The sequence below is a fragment of the Zeus faber genome, assembly GCF_960531495.2.
Source record: "Zeus faber genome assembly, chromosome: 17".
Classification (NCBI taxonomy): domain Eukaryota; kingdom Metazoa; phylum Chordata; class Actinopteri; order Zeiformes; family Zeidae; genus Zeus; species Zeus faber.
In genome coordinates this window covers 18,147,901-18,165,206 of record NC_137204.1, presented here as the reverse complement: position 1 = coordinate 18,165,206, position 17,306 = coordinate 18,147,901, and the positions used below count along the sequence as shown (strand labels likewise).

The window sequence follows — 17,306 nt, the reverse complement described above, 5'->3', positions numbered from 1 at the left end:
AAAATGTTCTTCATAGGATTAACTAGTTTTACTAGAGCAGATTTATTAAGAGCATGCGCTGCTGTATTATCTAACAAAACAATATTTTGTCCCCTCTGCCAGGAGCCAAAGTTGGCATTTGAAGGTCTAGTTGCAACCGAACTGTACCCGTGTGTGTTGTTCTACAGCAGTAACCCTGGAGAGAAGGTACTTAGAAAGCCCTAGTAAAGAGAGATACAGCAATAACATTGTGTATTATCTGAAATATGTGCCTAAAAAATGAAATGTCTGTTTCTTGTTTTAGAGGAGAATTTGTCATCTTTTCTTACATAATTTTCCAACATGCGGTGTTGCCATTGCTTGGTGAATGTGAAGTTTCTTTCCTTGTGCCACCTGTGCCCTTCCTCAGGTGGCACTGAGTGACCTCCATTTGCGGGCGTTGCCGTACTCCCTGCGGCCTGGGGAGCCTCTGTGTAGCCCTCAGACCACAGTGATGGTGGAGGCTACGGTGCAGCTCCTCCGCAGGCTCTACCAGTGTGACCAGTGGACCCCTCACATCAACCAACACATTCAGATACATCTGGACCTTATTGCCCCCTTGATGAAAGAGGGTGAGGATTTTCTTTTTCTAAAAAAAATAGATCTTTGGAGACTATAAATTAAAGAGGTACTTGGCTAAGTGTGGGCAAGTGGTAACTCATACACACTATGTCTAGCCAGACTATGAATGCTTGGATGCTTCCCAGAGCAAGTTGTGTCATTTAAACAACAAACTAGGACATTTAAAATCTCCTGGCAAGTATCAGAAACAGCTGGTGTTGAACATTTGGCTGAATCAGTGCATCTTGGAGAACCAAGGAACAGACTGACTGTGATTATAGTTAGTATATGGTAATGTTATATATATATATATATTTCTGTTAATTCTGAACGATTAATCGAATCCCTCTACAGGCTTTAACTTCAGAGCCTTTGAGGATGATGAGGTGGGAAAAGATAACGCTTCCAGTAGTGCAGAGGACTTGGTGACGAGTCCCTTGGGCTTGTCCAAGGCCCAGCTGAGCGTCCTGTGTGCTGAGGTGTGGCCTGTACTGGCCCTGATCGGAGGGGTGGACACTGGGCTCCGAGCTGGAGGGCAGTGTCGCCACAAGTCTACCAGACGCATGGCTACTCTGCTTGGGGTGGTGAAGGAGAGAGGCTCCCTGGTCAAACTTCAGTGGGAGGAGGCTGACGTCTCTGTCAGGTATTCAGTGTACATCACGCCTTTCATTCGGGCTGGGTTCAACAAATTCAATACCCCGATACTCTTTAAATTCTGTTGTTTCAGTTTCTTTGTTTAGAAGTTATGCAACCATTTTCCATGTAATAAAACAAAATCCCTAGTCATAAATTAAATGAAATATGAAATTTTTGTCTTAGACTGTTTTTCCAGTGAGATATTTGAAATATATGATGTATTAACCATGTAAAACCTGAATTCTTGTTCACCCAGCGACGCACCTATCACTACATTGGAACCCTGTTATATCCCTCCTTGTGACGTCACACGCCTCGGAGGGCTCAAAACATCAGTGTTGTTGGATCTGATATATTTAATGGGGATACTGGAGGAACTGGAGGGAAAACAGGTTAAAATCCCAGCTCCGAAGAAATGCCGTGAGGAGGAGTTGGAGAAAGGTCCGGATGGAGAATCTCACCGTGTCATGCCAGACGAGAAACCACACACATTTGCCGCGGAAATGAGAGCAGTCAAAGTCTCCTACCTTCTCCTCGGAGCTTTGAAATCCTTGGCTATCATTCTTAGCTGCGGAAAGTTCTCCAATTTGCTGTTGGCACCTAAGCACGGTGCCACAACCTCGGCCTTGAGCCCCCATCCCAGCCCACACCCGGACAGGAGGACGGAAAGCAAGGCCACGGATGATAGTGCTGAGCTGAGGCCGGTACTGCAGTATGTGGTGCGGAGCATGGTGAAGTGGGCGGTCAGGCCCTGCCCCATCAAACAGAGTGTCTCACTACCTGACCTGGAGAGGGCACAGGTCATGATTTACCACGGAGCCATCTGCGAACTGCAAGAGGACAAAGGAACCAGAGATGGCAAAGGTAGGTAGCTTGACCCCGAGTGAGGATTCTCTGGTTACTAGCGGGGCTCGGCGATAGCGGTTGACCATGTCGACCACTTTTCGTGTTATAAAACCGTCGTGCACCTGTAAGGATGGAATAAAAAGTGACCGTAACTTCAACATCACAGACAGAGGGAGGGCTTGTGTCAGCGTCTTTTTGTTCCACTTGTTACTAATAACAACAGAGCATATGTAGCTGTCAAGTGCCACACCCAGTCTTTTTATATTTATATAGTGTCATTATCACTCAAATTAAAATCATTCAAATTCGGTAACCATTTTGTCAATCTTTGCAACCAAAAGCTGGTGCTTGGTTCCCAGCTCGGGCCCTATACTAGACGCATTTTTTTTGGTTTGATTGTTTTTTTTTTTTTGCTAAATGTATTGCTTGTGATGGTAATCTTTTCAAATCCTCCTTTATCTTGCTCTAACAGAGTCGGACCACCAATTGATGTCCCGGTCAATGTCCAAGTCTTCAAGCTCCGTCTCCCTCTACAGCACAGGCTCAGACGGCACGGCCATCTTTGGACAATCAAACAACGCCTCCGTATCGTCATCCACTAACGACCTAGTGTCTTCTCTGTTAACCTCTGTGCAGGCAGATGGGATAAATAACTTCAACCCATTCCTTCCCACCAATTTATTACAGTGAGTGCAGGAACATCTGAGTAGCGCATTTTTCATTTCCTAACCTGCAAACCCCTGTACCTAGTTACGCTGTATAACGATGGATTTCGGAGTTAGAAACAAAAAAAGTCTCAAAAGTGCAGTATGCTCACAGGTTTACTGATCAGTACAGTCCTCAATCAAACAGCAAGTTGCGCAAGAACTTAACTATGCATGGATCTTAATTACTTCTGAGCACCCCGTTATGAATTAAAATATGCCTTAAATGGGCCTAAAAATGGCGGAGTGTAACTGTGTTGTACTCCTCTTTGCTTCCTCCAGGCAAGTGGTACTAGCTCAGCTCCCGGCACTCAGTGGTCTCGTCGGTTCTCCCCCCGCGTTGCACCCTCCCTTCCACCTGTCCACCTCGGCTTCCTGCGAGGCCTTCACCGAGCAGCAGACCAGCTTCCTGGAGCCCAGTCCCAGCAGCACGCACGATAGAAGCAGCACGGGTAAGAGCGAGCACAGTAACGTATCGAGAGGGAAGACGATAAAAATCAAAATAAGTGTGTCTGAGTTTACCCCAACTTACTCTGGGTGTAAGGATGAGGGACTCACAAATGCTGATGTACCGTTCAAACCTGTTTAGCCAATGTAGGGTCTCCAGTCTAACTTTATGGGTGGTTGGATGGTGGAAGCTTTGTTTGTGCTTTAATTTAGGTGTTGTTGTTTTTTAACTGCTAGAATGGTCTCGCCTGTTTGTCACTGGTCGGTTACAAGAAATGGGCTTCTCGATCAGACACATCACCCAGGCCATGGAGACAACAGGTAATCATTGGAACGCTATAAATGTATGCTTTATTAATGACCACCTTTCTTTTCTGGAATTGTGATTAATATTAAGAATTATATATGTCACTATCTCTCAAAAATGTTTCTTTTGGGAGACACTAAAGTCATATTGAGGGAGTTAAAAACACATTTGGCTCTATATTATAGTCCAGAATTTTTGTGGCCAAAACATTAGCAAGTTAAATATATTCCTTGTTTTTCCTGCATCATATATTCTTAAGAATTAGACATTAAATAGCATTTTTGTTAGGGTTGTTGTTGGAAAAATGTTTTTAGTATCACACTTGAGTATGAATTGCCAAACATCACATTTGCCAAATACGCTCTCTAATTTCATGAATGTAGTATTTTAATCAAGTGAGGTTTATTGGTCTCCAACTTCCTTACTTCAAATTAGTTGACATTCACTGTTCACATTTCTCACCAGCCTTTTTCCCTGGGTTTTCTTGATTCCTAGAATTAGTTTGATCGTCCGTCAGATAGATTCAAATCCCCATGTTCTCTTGCTTGAAATCCAGCACTGTGCTACTCTCCCTCCAGCAGTGGCAACGGAGATGGACTCCCAGACCATTGTGGAGCTGACGAGCTGGATGCTTGAACACCCACCCGCTGAGGAGCCACCAGTCGCTGCATCTCAGACATACGAGGGTTCTACAGACACTGCTTCGCCAGATGGGCCAGAAACAGTGCTCTGTCCAGAGACTCCCACAGCCGACCATAATGAAAGGTGAGGAATTTGTGACAAATATTTCCATCAGCAGTTTTTGTGGCTTCTAGTTAGCTCAAGGTGACGGTATCATGTTCAGTGATGGCAGAAGTGCACAGACCTTTCCCTTCTGTTAAAATACAAACATCCTCACACAAAATGACTGTGTACTGTACTCTTCCACTACTCTACTGGGCTGTAGTAAAAAGGAGTACCACATTGGCATTTCTACTTCAGTGAAAATAAGTACTTGCTCTTAAATGTACTTAAAGTATTAGAAGTTAAAGTACTTGTCATATACAGTGACATAATAGAGTCTGGTATAACACCGTTTATAATGTTGCATAAAGGAATACATTTTGCATAAATACCGCATCCATTTTTTTTTTTCAGTCTGCTTCCAGGACTTGACCTAGTAGAAAGGGAGAACTTCTTGGATGTGCACCTCACCAGGAACCGGCCTCCTCCAGCGAGACGGCAGCGCTCAGCAATGGGTCAGAGGACCTCACTCAGAAGAACAGGTCAGACTGCCAACATGGTGATCCAACCTGTTGATACAGAACAATACCATTTTACTGGGAACATACTTTCCAATACATTTTACATAACTCTCAGGATAGCAACTCCTGCCATTATTTGATTAAATAGTCCAAGTTATCAAATGCGTCAGGGCACTGATGTTTCTTCCAGACTTGCCGTCACCCAGCCAGCTCCCTCAGCTGTACCCTCAAGAACCTGGGGTTTCACTTTGGCCAGAGCAGGTAGAATTCCACACCTTCTCATTGGAGGAGGAGTCAGAGGTGCACTACATGGACGACCCCTACCATGAGGACCACTACGAGGACCTGCTTACCCCTCCAGTTTTTGATCGTGATGCATTCCACGTGTTGGAGGTAACGCATACTGATATTCAAAAAATCAATTTCAACGTGGGTTTTTTTTACATTTTTTTTTTCTTTTTTAAGTCATTCGTCATCTTAACCGTGATGAGACGAGCATTTGCTTTTTGACCTGTTAATATTGAGGGCTTAGAAGGATATATTCTCCAGATCAACTAGAGAGCACTCAACATGCACCTGTGTGTGTGCATGTATTGTGTACTTTAGATTTCCTGACTGCTTGGCCTGCTTTTGGACTACGATTGAAAATATATATTATGTCATACACAATAACTTAATTGGCTTGTTTCTTTTCTTCCTGGTCTTCTATGGTGATGTTTCCCCATGGGAATGGATGTTATTGTGTTTAGCCTGTCATTTACAGTTGATTCGTTTTCAAATCCAAAATCAGTATATTTTTCACCAACTGGCATTAAAAAACGTTTTTACAACTGACTCTGTTCCAGCCCATATTATCTTCCTCACTCTGATCAACCTAATCTGTATCCCTCCAACGTCTGCAGCATGGAGAGCAACACAGCCAGATGGTGAAGTGTGAGCTGTGTAACACTCACACCCTGGTGTTTAACGCTCACATGCGGCGTGAACACCCAGGCTGTGGGCGGAGCACCGCGCGGCGGGGCTACGACAGCACTGGGGCCTACGTGAACATGTGGTTCAGAGGGCAGTGTGGCTCCAGCTACACCTCCTACCTCCTCTGCTACTGGTGCAGGGAGAAATATTTGGAAGCCAACCAACAGGGTTCCAACCATCCGGGTTCCAGAAATAATGGGTAAAGTATGAATGGAGCGTATTTCCATGTCACCAATAAACTCCAATAAAGATCAGAGTATGTTTTCAGATAATCGACGTGCAACAACGTGCAACTCAATTTTGTAAAAAAATAAAAATAAAAAATGTTTTTCTTTCTTTTAGAATGAACGGCTTAACTAATGATTTGATTGGCCAACTGGATAACACCGCTGATGGTAGGTAATTGATCTATACATGTTTTATAACTTTTGATATGCTGACAAACCATGATGTATTCTTTGACAGTTTTACAGTAGTACTGAAGGCTTAATCAGAGTCCATTTTCATGTCTCGCCCAGATGACTGGGAGCTTGGCTACAAAGATGACCGCGACGACGAAAAGCTGACAGGGCTTGAAGACTTTGGGGTTTTGCTAAGTCCACTGGGGTTGACTGAAAATAAGCTGGTGCCGGATCCAATCACCTTCACTGAGTCGGACCCCCTGGGATCCCTGGTTGTCAGCTCTAGTGACCAGATGATTTCTCTGACTCAAATAGGTACTAGGTGATTATTTAATTGGTTTTCCGATAAATAGGTTATGGCAAAACATATCAGCCCAGTGTGTTGGTCAGATGAGTATCTGGATAAAGAGCATATTTTGTTAACCCTAGAAAGGCGTTATCAAAAAACGTAATATATGAAACTACATACTTGTGTTAAACACAAAAAGACAAAAAACTATTAAAGCTTTATGTCAATAGAAAAAAAACACCAACACTTCTGAAAAATCGCAGATGTATTTGTAATATACTGACTCAAAGTAAAGTCCTTTCTGTATATATTTCATTTCTGTTAAATTGCTTTCTCCTCCAGGAGTAGCCCCTGCTGAACAGCAAGGCTCTATTAGCCTGGGGGAGCAGGCAGCATCACTGGTCGACTCTGAGGACAGACTTAAGGCTCTGAAGCGCATCACCTCCACAGCTCAGATATTTTTGGCTTACAGCATTGTGATGAGAGCCCTTTCTATGACTGCTTCTAGGTATATGTCAGCAAAATATCTCCACATAATGGTCTAACTGTGTTTATATTTGTTGTTGTTCCAAAGTTATTAATTTCTTCCCTTTATTTCCATCTCCCAGCGCCTCAGTTTGTAACCTTTTCCATCTGCTCGAGGCGTTGGGGCTGGCAGACATCCATATACTGGTGCGGTTAATGTACCTTGCAGTGGCTGGTAGGGATCACACTCATATGGACTCGCAGGGCTCGGGAGCCACAGGCCTGCCGGCGGATCACAGCAGGTCCACTTTCATCAGCTTCCTCGGCGCAGCCATTAACAGTCTGGTCTCCAACAGTGCCAAAGCCTACAGGGAACTGGTGGACATCTGCAAACATGTAAATATCCCCAACCCTGAGAAAATGTCAGCAGGACATACTGTAGGTCAGGCCTATTCAGCTGGCAGCCCGGTGCCTAAATGTGGCCTGCGCATTAAATGGCCTTGCAAACAGGGTAGAAGGTTAGCAATAAACAAAACAAAACAAAAAACTGTCACAAAAAATGGACCATTGGTTTACAACTAAATATGAGTAAATTTCCACCAATAAAAATCACAACCAATTGCCACTCATTTACTGTCTGCCAAAATACTATAATCTCTTTAATAGTCCCCCATATTACGCAGTGTTGCTCCAACAGAATATATAATTGAATAGCCCTGCTGTAGGTGTTCTGTTATTCTAAATGGGTACAGCTACATCTTTGAAGTGATTTTGACTAATTCAGCTGATACGGCCTCGGAAGTCCATGGGAAAATCTGCATTTAGAATGAAAAAGACAATTGTAAAGTAGGATGAGGAGACGAGGAAGGGAGGAAATGTATTCTTTTAATGACAATGAATAATGGAGGCCAAACGTTTAACTCGGGACTAAGATAAGATTTTATCCAAAAGAGTAATGGCTTTGCGTTGGTTGGAATCTTAGGAGTCCTGGATTTTTTTTATGCCGTCAAAGCGAATTATATTAGTAATTTAAATCATGTAAATTAAATACCCTGTGACACCCTTCCTACGGTAGGATCTGATGGCAGCAGCTACAGGGATGGACAATGGGACGGTGGAGAACTCGTCACGTCAGAGAGCTGATCAGTCCTCTAATCCAGCGCCCGGGCTTCAGGAGTTCAACAAGCTACACGGTGACTTCTCAGGAGAATACTCAACATTTGTCGTCACCCAGAGCCTTGTGCATCTTCTAACTGAAAAGGGCACCCACTACCACTACAGCCAAGACAGAGCTGAAGTTGAGGCCAAAGGTGAGGAAAAAAGACCCATTGCATCAAAAAGATAAATGTTGAACTCTGTTTTTGATTATTTTTCTATTGGGAGTTACCCCATGCAATTTGCACCAGAATAGGGCGCCACCAAACAATGTGGTGGTGTTTGCGCCATTGTACTATGTCATTTTATATTCTCTATAGATCTTGATTAATCAATTGTGTGAAGCGATTTATGTTGCTTAATACAAACATAACTTGTTGCATCTCTGATTAAATGGATCAGATGCAGAAAAACCGGGCCTGTCCTCCTCGTCCTCTGGCCCTCCTTCGCCCCAGCTCGCAGCCAGAGTGGGCTCCCTAGAAGTGGCCAATGCGCTGGCAGCTTGCATCTTGTCTGCCAGGCTGACCACCAAGCACAAAGAGTGGGCTGCACAGCAACTGGTCCAGGCCTTGGCTGCTGCAGAAAAACACAACGCCCTCCCACCCCAGACCTACAGTGATACAGATGGGGACCTTCGTAAATGCCCTCTCAAAAGACTAGAGGGACACCATGACAAGGTGATTCTATCTGGACTAATTAAGGTTCATGCACAGTTTGTTTTATTGTTTTTTTAAATTTTGATGAGCAAATAATTACTTTTTATATTGATTTATTTAAAGGGTATCATAGAAAACATTGTGCCTATAATTGAAGTAATCAGTCATTCACTAATGAATAAACTGACCTGAAGTGCATATTGAATTTACTGCAGATTGTAAGTTAATACCAACATGTTCCCCGATGAATCTATATCTTATACCCCGTTCACTTATATTACCAAACGGTCACCACAGTTCACACCCTCAGATTCAATGATGAAATAATTTTGTGTTCTGCTATGTTAAGGTGTCCAGTTGTTCCTGGAACGAAGACCAGATGTTGCTGTTGACCTGGTCTCAGGACAGAACAGCCAAACGGTGGAACGTCAGCCAGCAAGCGGTGGAGTTGCAGTCCAGTCTGTCCTGCATCGCAAGGTTGCCTCTGTTTCTGTAGACCTCTTTATCAAGAAAGGGATTTGCTCTGCACCTAAGAACTATATTGAAGAATTCAATTAAAAAATACATATACTTTTCTTTTATCAACATCTATCAACATGTGGTTCTCAACCTTTTTTATATCAAGGGGCCTCAATTTGATACACAATAAGCCACATACAGAGTTTAACATTTTGTCTCTGGGAATCCAATCTGCAAATATTTTGTTATACTGTACATGATTTAGTCCAAACCTCCATATCTGTCTATATTAAAGTTAGTCATTATTTTACTTTCTCTAATAGTGCTCATATCTGGTAAATGAAATAATGGTGAAGTTTAACTATTAATGGTTTTGCTGGGTTGCTCCCTGGAACCTCTTTAAGATTGACAACATTCCTAATCACAGCTGTAAACCATAGTGTTCATTTTCCCAAAATCCGACTCTTTGCAGTAAAACCGGTGGAGCAGAGAGCCTTGGTGAAGCAAACCCTGCGTTGCCTGTATACTGGAGTGTAGGAGGCATGTTTGTGGCTGCACCCGAAAATAAAAACATAGCCATCTGGAACTTAAATGGTTTGTCTCTCTGCCATCTATTAAATCTCACAAATCTTCAATTTCACATTTGGCTGTGTAATTTAGTTTTTTGTTTTTTTTTACGTCCTGTTTTACTTTTCTGTTTTTGTTTTGTTTAATAGAATCCCAATGCCATTTGGAGGTCCAAAAATCAAGGATTACAGCTCTTTGCTGGGAGCAAACATTTAGCCCCTTGTCTCTCAGGCAGAGTGATAACTTGCTGGTGGGAAGGCAGGACGGCTCCCTCTGTTGGTTACAGGTCAGAATGCAGGAGCTGAAGCTCCACGCGGAAAGCACTGAACTCCTCCACTGCTACAGGGAAAAAGGTGAGAGGAAAAGCCACACTGCACAATGGATGATTCATATTGGTATTGATTCATACCCCCCTATATTTATATAAAACTCTGGAATTTGTAACCTGAACCTCATTTTTGGATTATTGAGAGTTAATCTTAATGTTCAGTTGAAGCTTTTCTCTCAGTATTTGCTTATTGAGAAATACTCAGATGCCAATCACGATCATCAGTAAAATTAAGTTTAGTTAAATTAAATACCACAGTTACGTCATCGTAAACCTCCAGTGATTAGGTTGCCTCTTACTCTATTAGGACAGATTCATAATAATGTTTTATCCTACTTAAGTGACTTTTCTCTGATCTCTTGTAGCCCCGCAGTGTGTTGCTTGGCACAGCGTGGACAAGCCTTTCTCCGTAGGATACGCTGATGGGAAGATCCTCGTGGCCATAGCTGGATCGTGTGCGGACGAGCAGCCTGTAATGTTGTCGGCTTTCACTGTAAGGCCACAAAACACACACATTTAATTAAAGGAGCAATAGACAACTCTTTTGCTTTTACTTTTCATAATGAAGGTAAAGTTGATTGCAGTGTGCAATGGCTAAAGAACAATGTCACCATTGGGGTTAAGGTTAGTTCCCTATAAGCCTCCATATCACTATGCATTCAGAATGCCACCAGGTACAAACTCCCGGAAAAATGATCGATTTATAGAAATGGGCCACAGGAAGGGCGTCAAGAAGTGCGCAACCATTAGCAGAAATTCTGGACGGTGGAGCAATCTACTCCACGTAGATCATAAACCCTTGAATATAAAAAAAGACTCATTAAAATAGTTTGAGAAATGTAAATGTCATAGTCCTTTTTATCTAAAAAAACTGCAACTCCCTCATTTACTTGTATTTGTTTACAGGCCAGTCATGCCCGTTCCAATATGGCGGCGTCGTTTACGTATTGCAGCAACGAGCCGAAGCAGTCGGGGCGGCGTCTACAAACAATATTAAACTAAATTTGTGACAATTTCAATTAACCTCTTCACTGAATACGCTTATTTCTTCTCTCTTATTTCCAAAGTGTTATTGATCATTTCCACGGAGCACTCTAAGGAAAACGTAAAGCGATCAAGTTGTCTTTGTGACAGAGGCGGAAAAGTTGTCCATCCCTTTAAGACTGTAAATAAATTGCCTTTTTTGATATTAGATATAAAAACCTGATATAAAAGCCTGCCTCTTATATGAACCTGCTTCCAATAAAGGCTTGGTACCTTCTGCAGTTGAGATAAATAAAAGCCTCTCTAGTTGAGGAAATACCGTACATATAGCCTCAAACATTTTAACATTACAGTACAACATTACATACAGTACAAGTACAACATGCTTGTCTTTTAAAAAAAAAAAAAAAATAATGTACACATCATTAGGTCACAACACCCACTTCAATTGTTCTCCCAACACATTCTCATTTGCATCCTCCCACATTGACACAACACTGACCTTACATAATATTTAACAATGTCTCCTCTGGTCCATTTCCTCCACTCATTCAGTTCCTGTACTTGGAGGGAGGAAGAGGAAAAAGCGAGAGAGTTTCTATAATGAACTATATATATATATATATATATATATATATATATATATATATAGTTCATTATAGAAACGCTTGCTTTTTCCTCTGTGTGTGTGTGTGTGTGTGTGTGTGTGTGTGTGTGTGTGTGTGTGTGTCTGTGTGTGTGTGTCTGTGTCTGTGTCTGTGTGTGTGTGTGTGTGTGTGTGTGTGTGTGTAATGGTCCTGACCTTAATCTATAGAAATGTCGTGGCAGGCCCTGAAGTGAGTGAAGCGGTTGGGTAAGGAGGAATGGGACAACATTTCTCCAAGCCGTGTGAATGATCATACTTTTTTCCGCCAAATGTTGTTGTTCGATTACTTTGCTCAGTCAATAAATGAAGAAGTATGTTTTTTGTGTTATTCGTTTTTTTATTTGTTCTTTGCTCTTCATCTCTGATTAGGACTTGGGTGAAGATTTTTATCATAGATTAGCTCAAATGTATGCAGAAGTTCAGAAGATACTTTCCAGCACCACCGTAGGAGCCTGTATCATATGCTCACACCGCCCTTTCTCCTCCCTTTCCTCTTGGACACAGGAGAAGGTGACTTCACTAAAGTGGGACCCCACAGGATACCTGCTCCTTGCCACGGGCGGTTCAGACGTGAAGATTTTTGGCGGCTCTGGGAGTGTGTGGGACATCCTCCATGTCGTCCCCCACACCAGCACTGTCAGCGTGGCTGAGTGGTGCCCACTCCCAGGCACAGCGCCTAATCCCAGGATCATGATGGCCACGTGAGTATACACAACATTCTTTTCCATAACCAAACTGTGGCGGTTTCGCCTGCCACACTCCACCGACATCATATGCCATTTTTTAAAGCTATCTAAGAGCGTATCCTTACTTAATGACCATTGGCCAACAAGACGTGTTCCATCAACAACCTTCTAAATAAACTGTTCCTATGGAGCAATATAATATTAATTTCAAATCAAAAATTAAAAGTTGAGCTATTTCTGTAAAAGAAAAGAAGAAAAATAATAAAAAATAATATATCTATATATATATATATATATATATATATAGATACTGTATCTCTTGTCAACAAGAGGGTGGGACAACAAGGAATGAGTTGTTTTCAAATGAGGTGCAGGCACATACTCACCAACATATATATAAAATAAAACAGATTATATTATTCTTTCATAATGTCAAACATATGCATTGAAAAGGTAAGCTTTCTATTACAGACACTTTTACACCTAAATAGTAAGTTACTGTATGTTGAAATCAGGAACCTACGTTATACTGTATATTCCAAGCATAAATGTTTTATTTATTTATTAGTTTGTCTTGCCATGTTTTATAAGATTTGCAAACAGAAAACTAGAACAGTGGTAGTGGTACGATTGTAAAGCAGAGAGGGAGGGTGATGGTGGAAGATACACCTCAAAGGTTTATGTATCTATGTTCATATGTATATATGAGTACGTACATGTATTCCTTATGTGCACGCATAGGTCTCGAATGTTCATTGATCCATATACTGTATGTATGACCTTATTGTAATGTATTTGTATTTGTGTCTTTTCTCAGTTTCCTCCTAAAAAAAACAAACCTGAAAGCAACCTGCAAACTTAAATTGTTTCTCTACCAAACAAACAACACTCGTCATTGCCAAAACAGAGGGCAGTCAGGCAAAACAATGTCTGATTTACCGCATTAAGAGGCGAATCCACAAAAGGATTGCGCAGCTTTGCAGCCGCTGAACCGGCGAAAATAACAGAAAAAGCAAGCGTCCGTGCAAATCTTTGCATACGAGCCTCGCCGCAAATCCAATTTGCGTCCAATTCACAAACGCCGGCGCTAATAGCCACACGCAGTTAGAGTGATACTTTTACCGTCTGTAGAGACCTGGTAGTAATTGCGTGGACAAAAATAAAGGCAGCGGTGCCGACCCCTAGCCCCCCCTAACCCTTTGTGAATTCACCCCTAAGTCTTCTCCCAGTCAGGCTAGATGGTGAACAGGATGAATTAACCGGCTTGATATGCAAAGTTAACCAGGCTTACAGAAAATAATGCTTTGTACACGACTCCCCTTATTTAAACCTAAGCCTCCATCACTGCCCTCAGCTTTGTGTTGCTTTGTTTTCTGCTCTCCTTTGCAGCAGCTTTGCTTTTATTTAACATTTTTCTGAAGTCATTGGAAAACTTTGATTGCAATGAAACATTATACACATTACAGTATGTTGTTTTGTTTTTAGGGGTAGTGAGAATGGGGTTGTGCATGTATGGACTTTACCACAGGGAGGCACCAATGTGTCATTACCCAAAATATTGAGCAAAACGTCCTGTCAGAAAGACAGTGCTGGTGTCAAGGTCAGTTGAGATGTCTTTTTGCTTCCACCAACACTTTTTCCAGCATGAACCTACAGCTATTATACTTCAAACCAATGATTTTAAATTGTTGTGACTATGTGCAATACATTTCGTAAACAAAATTCTTACTGGCATCTCCCCTAGCTTGACAGTTTAAGATGTGTGTCTACACTCAACGGACACATCAGGGCTGTGACATCACTGTCATTTTGCCCCGGCGGCATGGCCGTGGCGTCGGGGGGAATCGATGGATTGCTGAACATCTGGTCCCTACAGGTGAGAAATCGCCTGTATTGGTTGAGTCAGCGTGAGGATTATAATGAGGTTTATGAAAGTATTTAGTCATTCATGGGAATGTTGCTCTTTTAGGATGGTTCGGTCTTACAAACAGTCCCAGGGCTGGGTTCTGTGGTCAGTACTACTTGGATTCCAAATGTCGGGGTTGCCGTCTGCTCAGGGAAATCAAAGGTAATTCATCATCATCATCAATCATAAGTAATGTGGATATTATGATCATGTAGGTAGAGGCATTGTTCAGAACAATCTATGAACTTCAGAAATGTTCAAAATCCCAGGTGATATCTAGTCTCATATCATGATATCAATATTATATTGAAATATCCAGCCCTACCTTGACCTGAAAGTAGTATCACTCATCCCAGCCCTCTTTGTAATGTCGCATTTTCTTAAGCCCAATTCACCTTGACTTTCTCATTTTTTAACTTCTGTTTTGATCATCTTCCCCCAGGATGTTCTGTTAATCTGCTGCAGCCCGACTTGGATCAGTGAAAACCACGTGCTGGCCTCCAGTCGGATGGTGCTTAGAAGTCATGGCATCCAGGGTCTGAATCAGTCCGCCTGCATGGTTGCTTTCCTGGAGAGGCTGACTGTACTGCTTGGGGAGCAATACGTCTATGAGCAGGTTATTGTTGCAGGGACATTGTCTCTCAAGATGTTTGTACGGTATGACTGATGGAGGCCCTAAAGTCACTTCTGTTTTTCCATTTTACCGATGGTGTAAATACACAGGTAATATGTTTTCACATAGGTTAATGTAAAAATCCTAGAGTTGCCAGATATGTATATCCATGGGACAGACACTAATGCCACAAACAAAATGTAGAACTAGTGACCTTTGAACTAATATAACACAGATTTCTATTTTGTTTTCCATAGGCTTTCAAAGTTGAGAGGTTTTAGCAATAAATGCAGCATAATGTTATTGTGTTGCTTTCTATTATGTTTCAAAATCAACCTGCCTCAATACAAATATTTCCATGTGTTGTCACACGTTTTGCCCGCCTTTTCTTTCTGCAGAATTATGTGGCAGCTGGGGACCAGCTGGTCCATAGTGCCTTTCTTCAGAGCTTGGCCTCCTTGACTGTTGGGCTCTCTATTGAAAAACACTTGTGCAATACCCCTTGCCCGCCACATCATGCTACCACTGAAAGCCTTTGCCCTCCGGAATGGAGCTGGCTAGCTACTTATGCCACCACCGTGCGTAGCGCAGAGGCTATTGCCAGGTGCACCACCTTCCCAGAGTCCTTTAATGTCCCAGAGTTCCAGGGACCAGGCACCGCGGAGATGGCCTTGGCCTTGGTGAGTACTATGTGAAATTGCAGCTTTTAGAAAATGGCGAAAAACTGATTTTGAAAGGATTAAATAACTAAAGTATACTAACTAAAATTGACAATAGACATTTTGAAAAATGTATCTTCTAGGACAATAGTAGGTGGAGCCTTCGGATGGATGAACAACTTATATCATGGGCCACCACCAGACCAGAGGTAAGCCAACTACATTCATATAATAAATACACTGTTATTTACGATTTATGCAGACATGGCATTTTAGTCACTCCTTTTTCTGCCTTCATTTTTGGTTGTTGTTTAGTTATATTTTTTTGACACTGGAATATTATGTTTATTAATCACATGCCATTAAAAAAGCTTATGGCCTTGAACAGTTTCAGCCTGTTGTGTACGTCCTTCACCTTTGCACCTGCTGCTGCCTGGCAGCATGGGGTGATGATGTTCAAAGTGTGGGATGGTTTTTAGGTTCTATCGTTCCAGGCAAGGACACTGTCACCGGGCAAGCACAGGCAGTGGCCACACCACATGAATATCCCTGTAGAGCCCCTCATTATAGGCAACAAAGCCAAACAATCTGTCTGGATTCTGTCATGCCAAAAGGGGGTCCAATTGTCCTCTAGTGTAAACCTACTCCTGATTCAAGATCTTTGACCCTTTGTGGAGTCCAGACCAGTTGGTAAATAGTAGGGATGCTAATTTCGATCTTTTTTTTTTCTGACCGATGGCCAACCCTCGTTAACCGATCATTACCATTATCTGACAAAAAATATTTATATTTGAATATTAAAATATTGAAATATAAAAAAAAAAAGTGGCTTTTTATTGGACTTTACAAATTATAATTATACATTAGGGAATCATGAAGATATTTTTATACACATAACTGTAAACAGTGTGTTTTTACTGTTTTTAGTTATATTTTCATGAGAATGGGGTTGCATGTTGTGCATTTTCGTGCCCCGTTCCTCCAACAGGGAACTAAACAATGACGAATGTGTTTATATTTTATATCACTCCTGTAACTTTCGCCAGCAAAAAATTTAATACTATATATATATTTATAATATAATTTTTATCTGCGGTGATGACGGTAATGAGCTCAACCCCGCGGTGATGGCAAATGACAGCGGTTATCGTCACAACCCAAGTTACACGTTTCGCCGCCATGAGTTGTATTTAAGAAATAGATTGTGTAACTTAATTTTAATTTACTATGCAATAAACATATATTTTTTAATTACTTTTCTTTAATAATATATTTTTTAACTGTTTAGCTGATAGTATCTATCGGTCAATATTCTTATTGTCGGTTAAGGGTCAAACGGTTAATTATTAACATCCCTAGTTAACAGGCAGTTTTGTTTTACAGTGAATCAGGTTCATGACTGTATTCTATGAATGAGCACAGAGAGAACAGATGAGCCACGCCGCACACTTCAGACAATCTGTTTAGTAATGTGTGTTCACCCAAGTAAAAGGTTCACTCATGTGTCCTGGTGTTTAGGTGTCATCGTGACCGACCCAATGTTGTCAGATATAAAAATAACCAGCGGTTGAAATTATTGTGTTTTCTTTGTACGGTGGGAGCAAAACTAGCAAATACTTGATTTTTATTCTCTTCATCTCTGATGGATCGGCTGCTGCAACGAAGCCGAAGATATAAAGTTGATTTAAGATGTAGGGTGTAGTCTGTAGGGATCACAATAAAAAAACAGTCTGCTTTGCATTGTACGGAATAAAAAA

At 41.7% G+C, this 17,306-nt stretch overlaps 1 protein-coding gene across 1 annotated transcript in view; it reads left to right on the top strand.

The window, feature by feature from the left end:
* LOC307242985 (putative E3 ubiquitin-protein ligase HERC1) overlaps positions 1 to 17,306 on the top strand; it is a gene marked incomplete at its 5' end in the record, with an annotated part of 47,654 nt that overhangs the window by 18,957 nt on the left and 11,391 nt on the right. The window contains 28 exons of the mRNA XM_080017634.1: positions 103 to 186; positions 389 to 590; positions 934 to 1,222; positions 1,472 to 2,079; positions 2,534 to 2,747; positions 3,048 to 3,217; positions 3,450 to 3,533; positions 4,098 to 4,284; positions 4,657 to 4,784; positions 4,954 to 5,156; positions 5,666 to 5,934; positions 6,078 to 6,130; positions 6,254 to 6,451; positions 6,768 to 6,933; positions 7,034 to 7,286; positions 7,966 to 8,200; positions 8,448 to 8,722; positions 9,051 to 9,178; positions 9,633 to 9,754; positions 9,877 to 10,080; positions 10,421 to 10,548; positions 12,190 to 12,386; positions 13,857 to 13,971; positions 14,116 to 14,247; positions 14,341 to 14,439; positions 14,720 to 14,893; positions 15,289 to 15,570; positions 15,693 to 15,758. Of these exons, the coding sequence (XP_079873760.1) occupies positions 103 to 186; positions 389 to 590; positions 934 to 1,222; positions 1,472 to 2,079; positions 2,534 to 2,747; positions 3,048 to 3,217; positions 3,450 to 3,533; positions 4,098 to 4,284; positions 4,657 to 4,784; positions 4,954 to 5,156; positions 5,666 to 5,934; positions 6,078 to 6,130; positions 6,254 to 6,451; positions 6,768 to 6,933; positions 7,034 to 7,286; positions 7,966 to 8,200; positions 8,448 to 8,722; positions 9,051 to 9,178; positions 9,633 to 9,754; positions 9,877 to 10,080; positions 10,421 to 10,548; positions 12,190 to 12,386; positions 13,857 to 13,971; positions 14,116 to 14,247; positions 14,341 to 14,439; positions 14,720 to 14,893; positions 15,289 to 15,570; positions 15,693 to 15,758 (5,265 nt within the window). The remainder of the gene's footprint in view (positions 1 to 102; positions 187 to 388; positions 591 to 933; positions 1,223 to 1,471; positions 2,080 to 2,533; positions 2,748 to 3,047; positions 3,218 to 3,449; positions 3,534 to 4,097; positions 4,285 to 4,656; positions 4,785 to 4,953; positions 5,157 to 5,665; positions 5,935 to 6,077; positions 6,131 to 6,253; positions 6,452 to 6,767; positions 6,934 to 7,033; positions 7,287 to 7,965; positions 8,201 to 8,447; positions 8,723 to 9,050; positions 9,179 to 9,632; positions 9,755 to 9,876; positions 10,081 to 10,420; positions 10,549 to 12,189; positions 12,387 to 13,856; positions 13,972 to 14,115; positions 14,248 to 14,340; positions 14,440 to 14,719; positions 14,894 to 15,288; positions 15,571 to 15,692; positions 15,759 to 17,306) is intronic.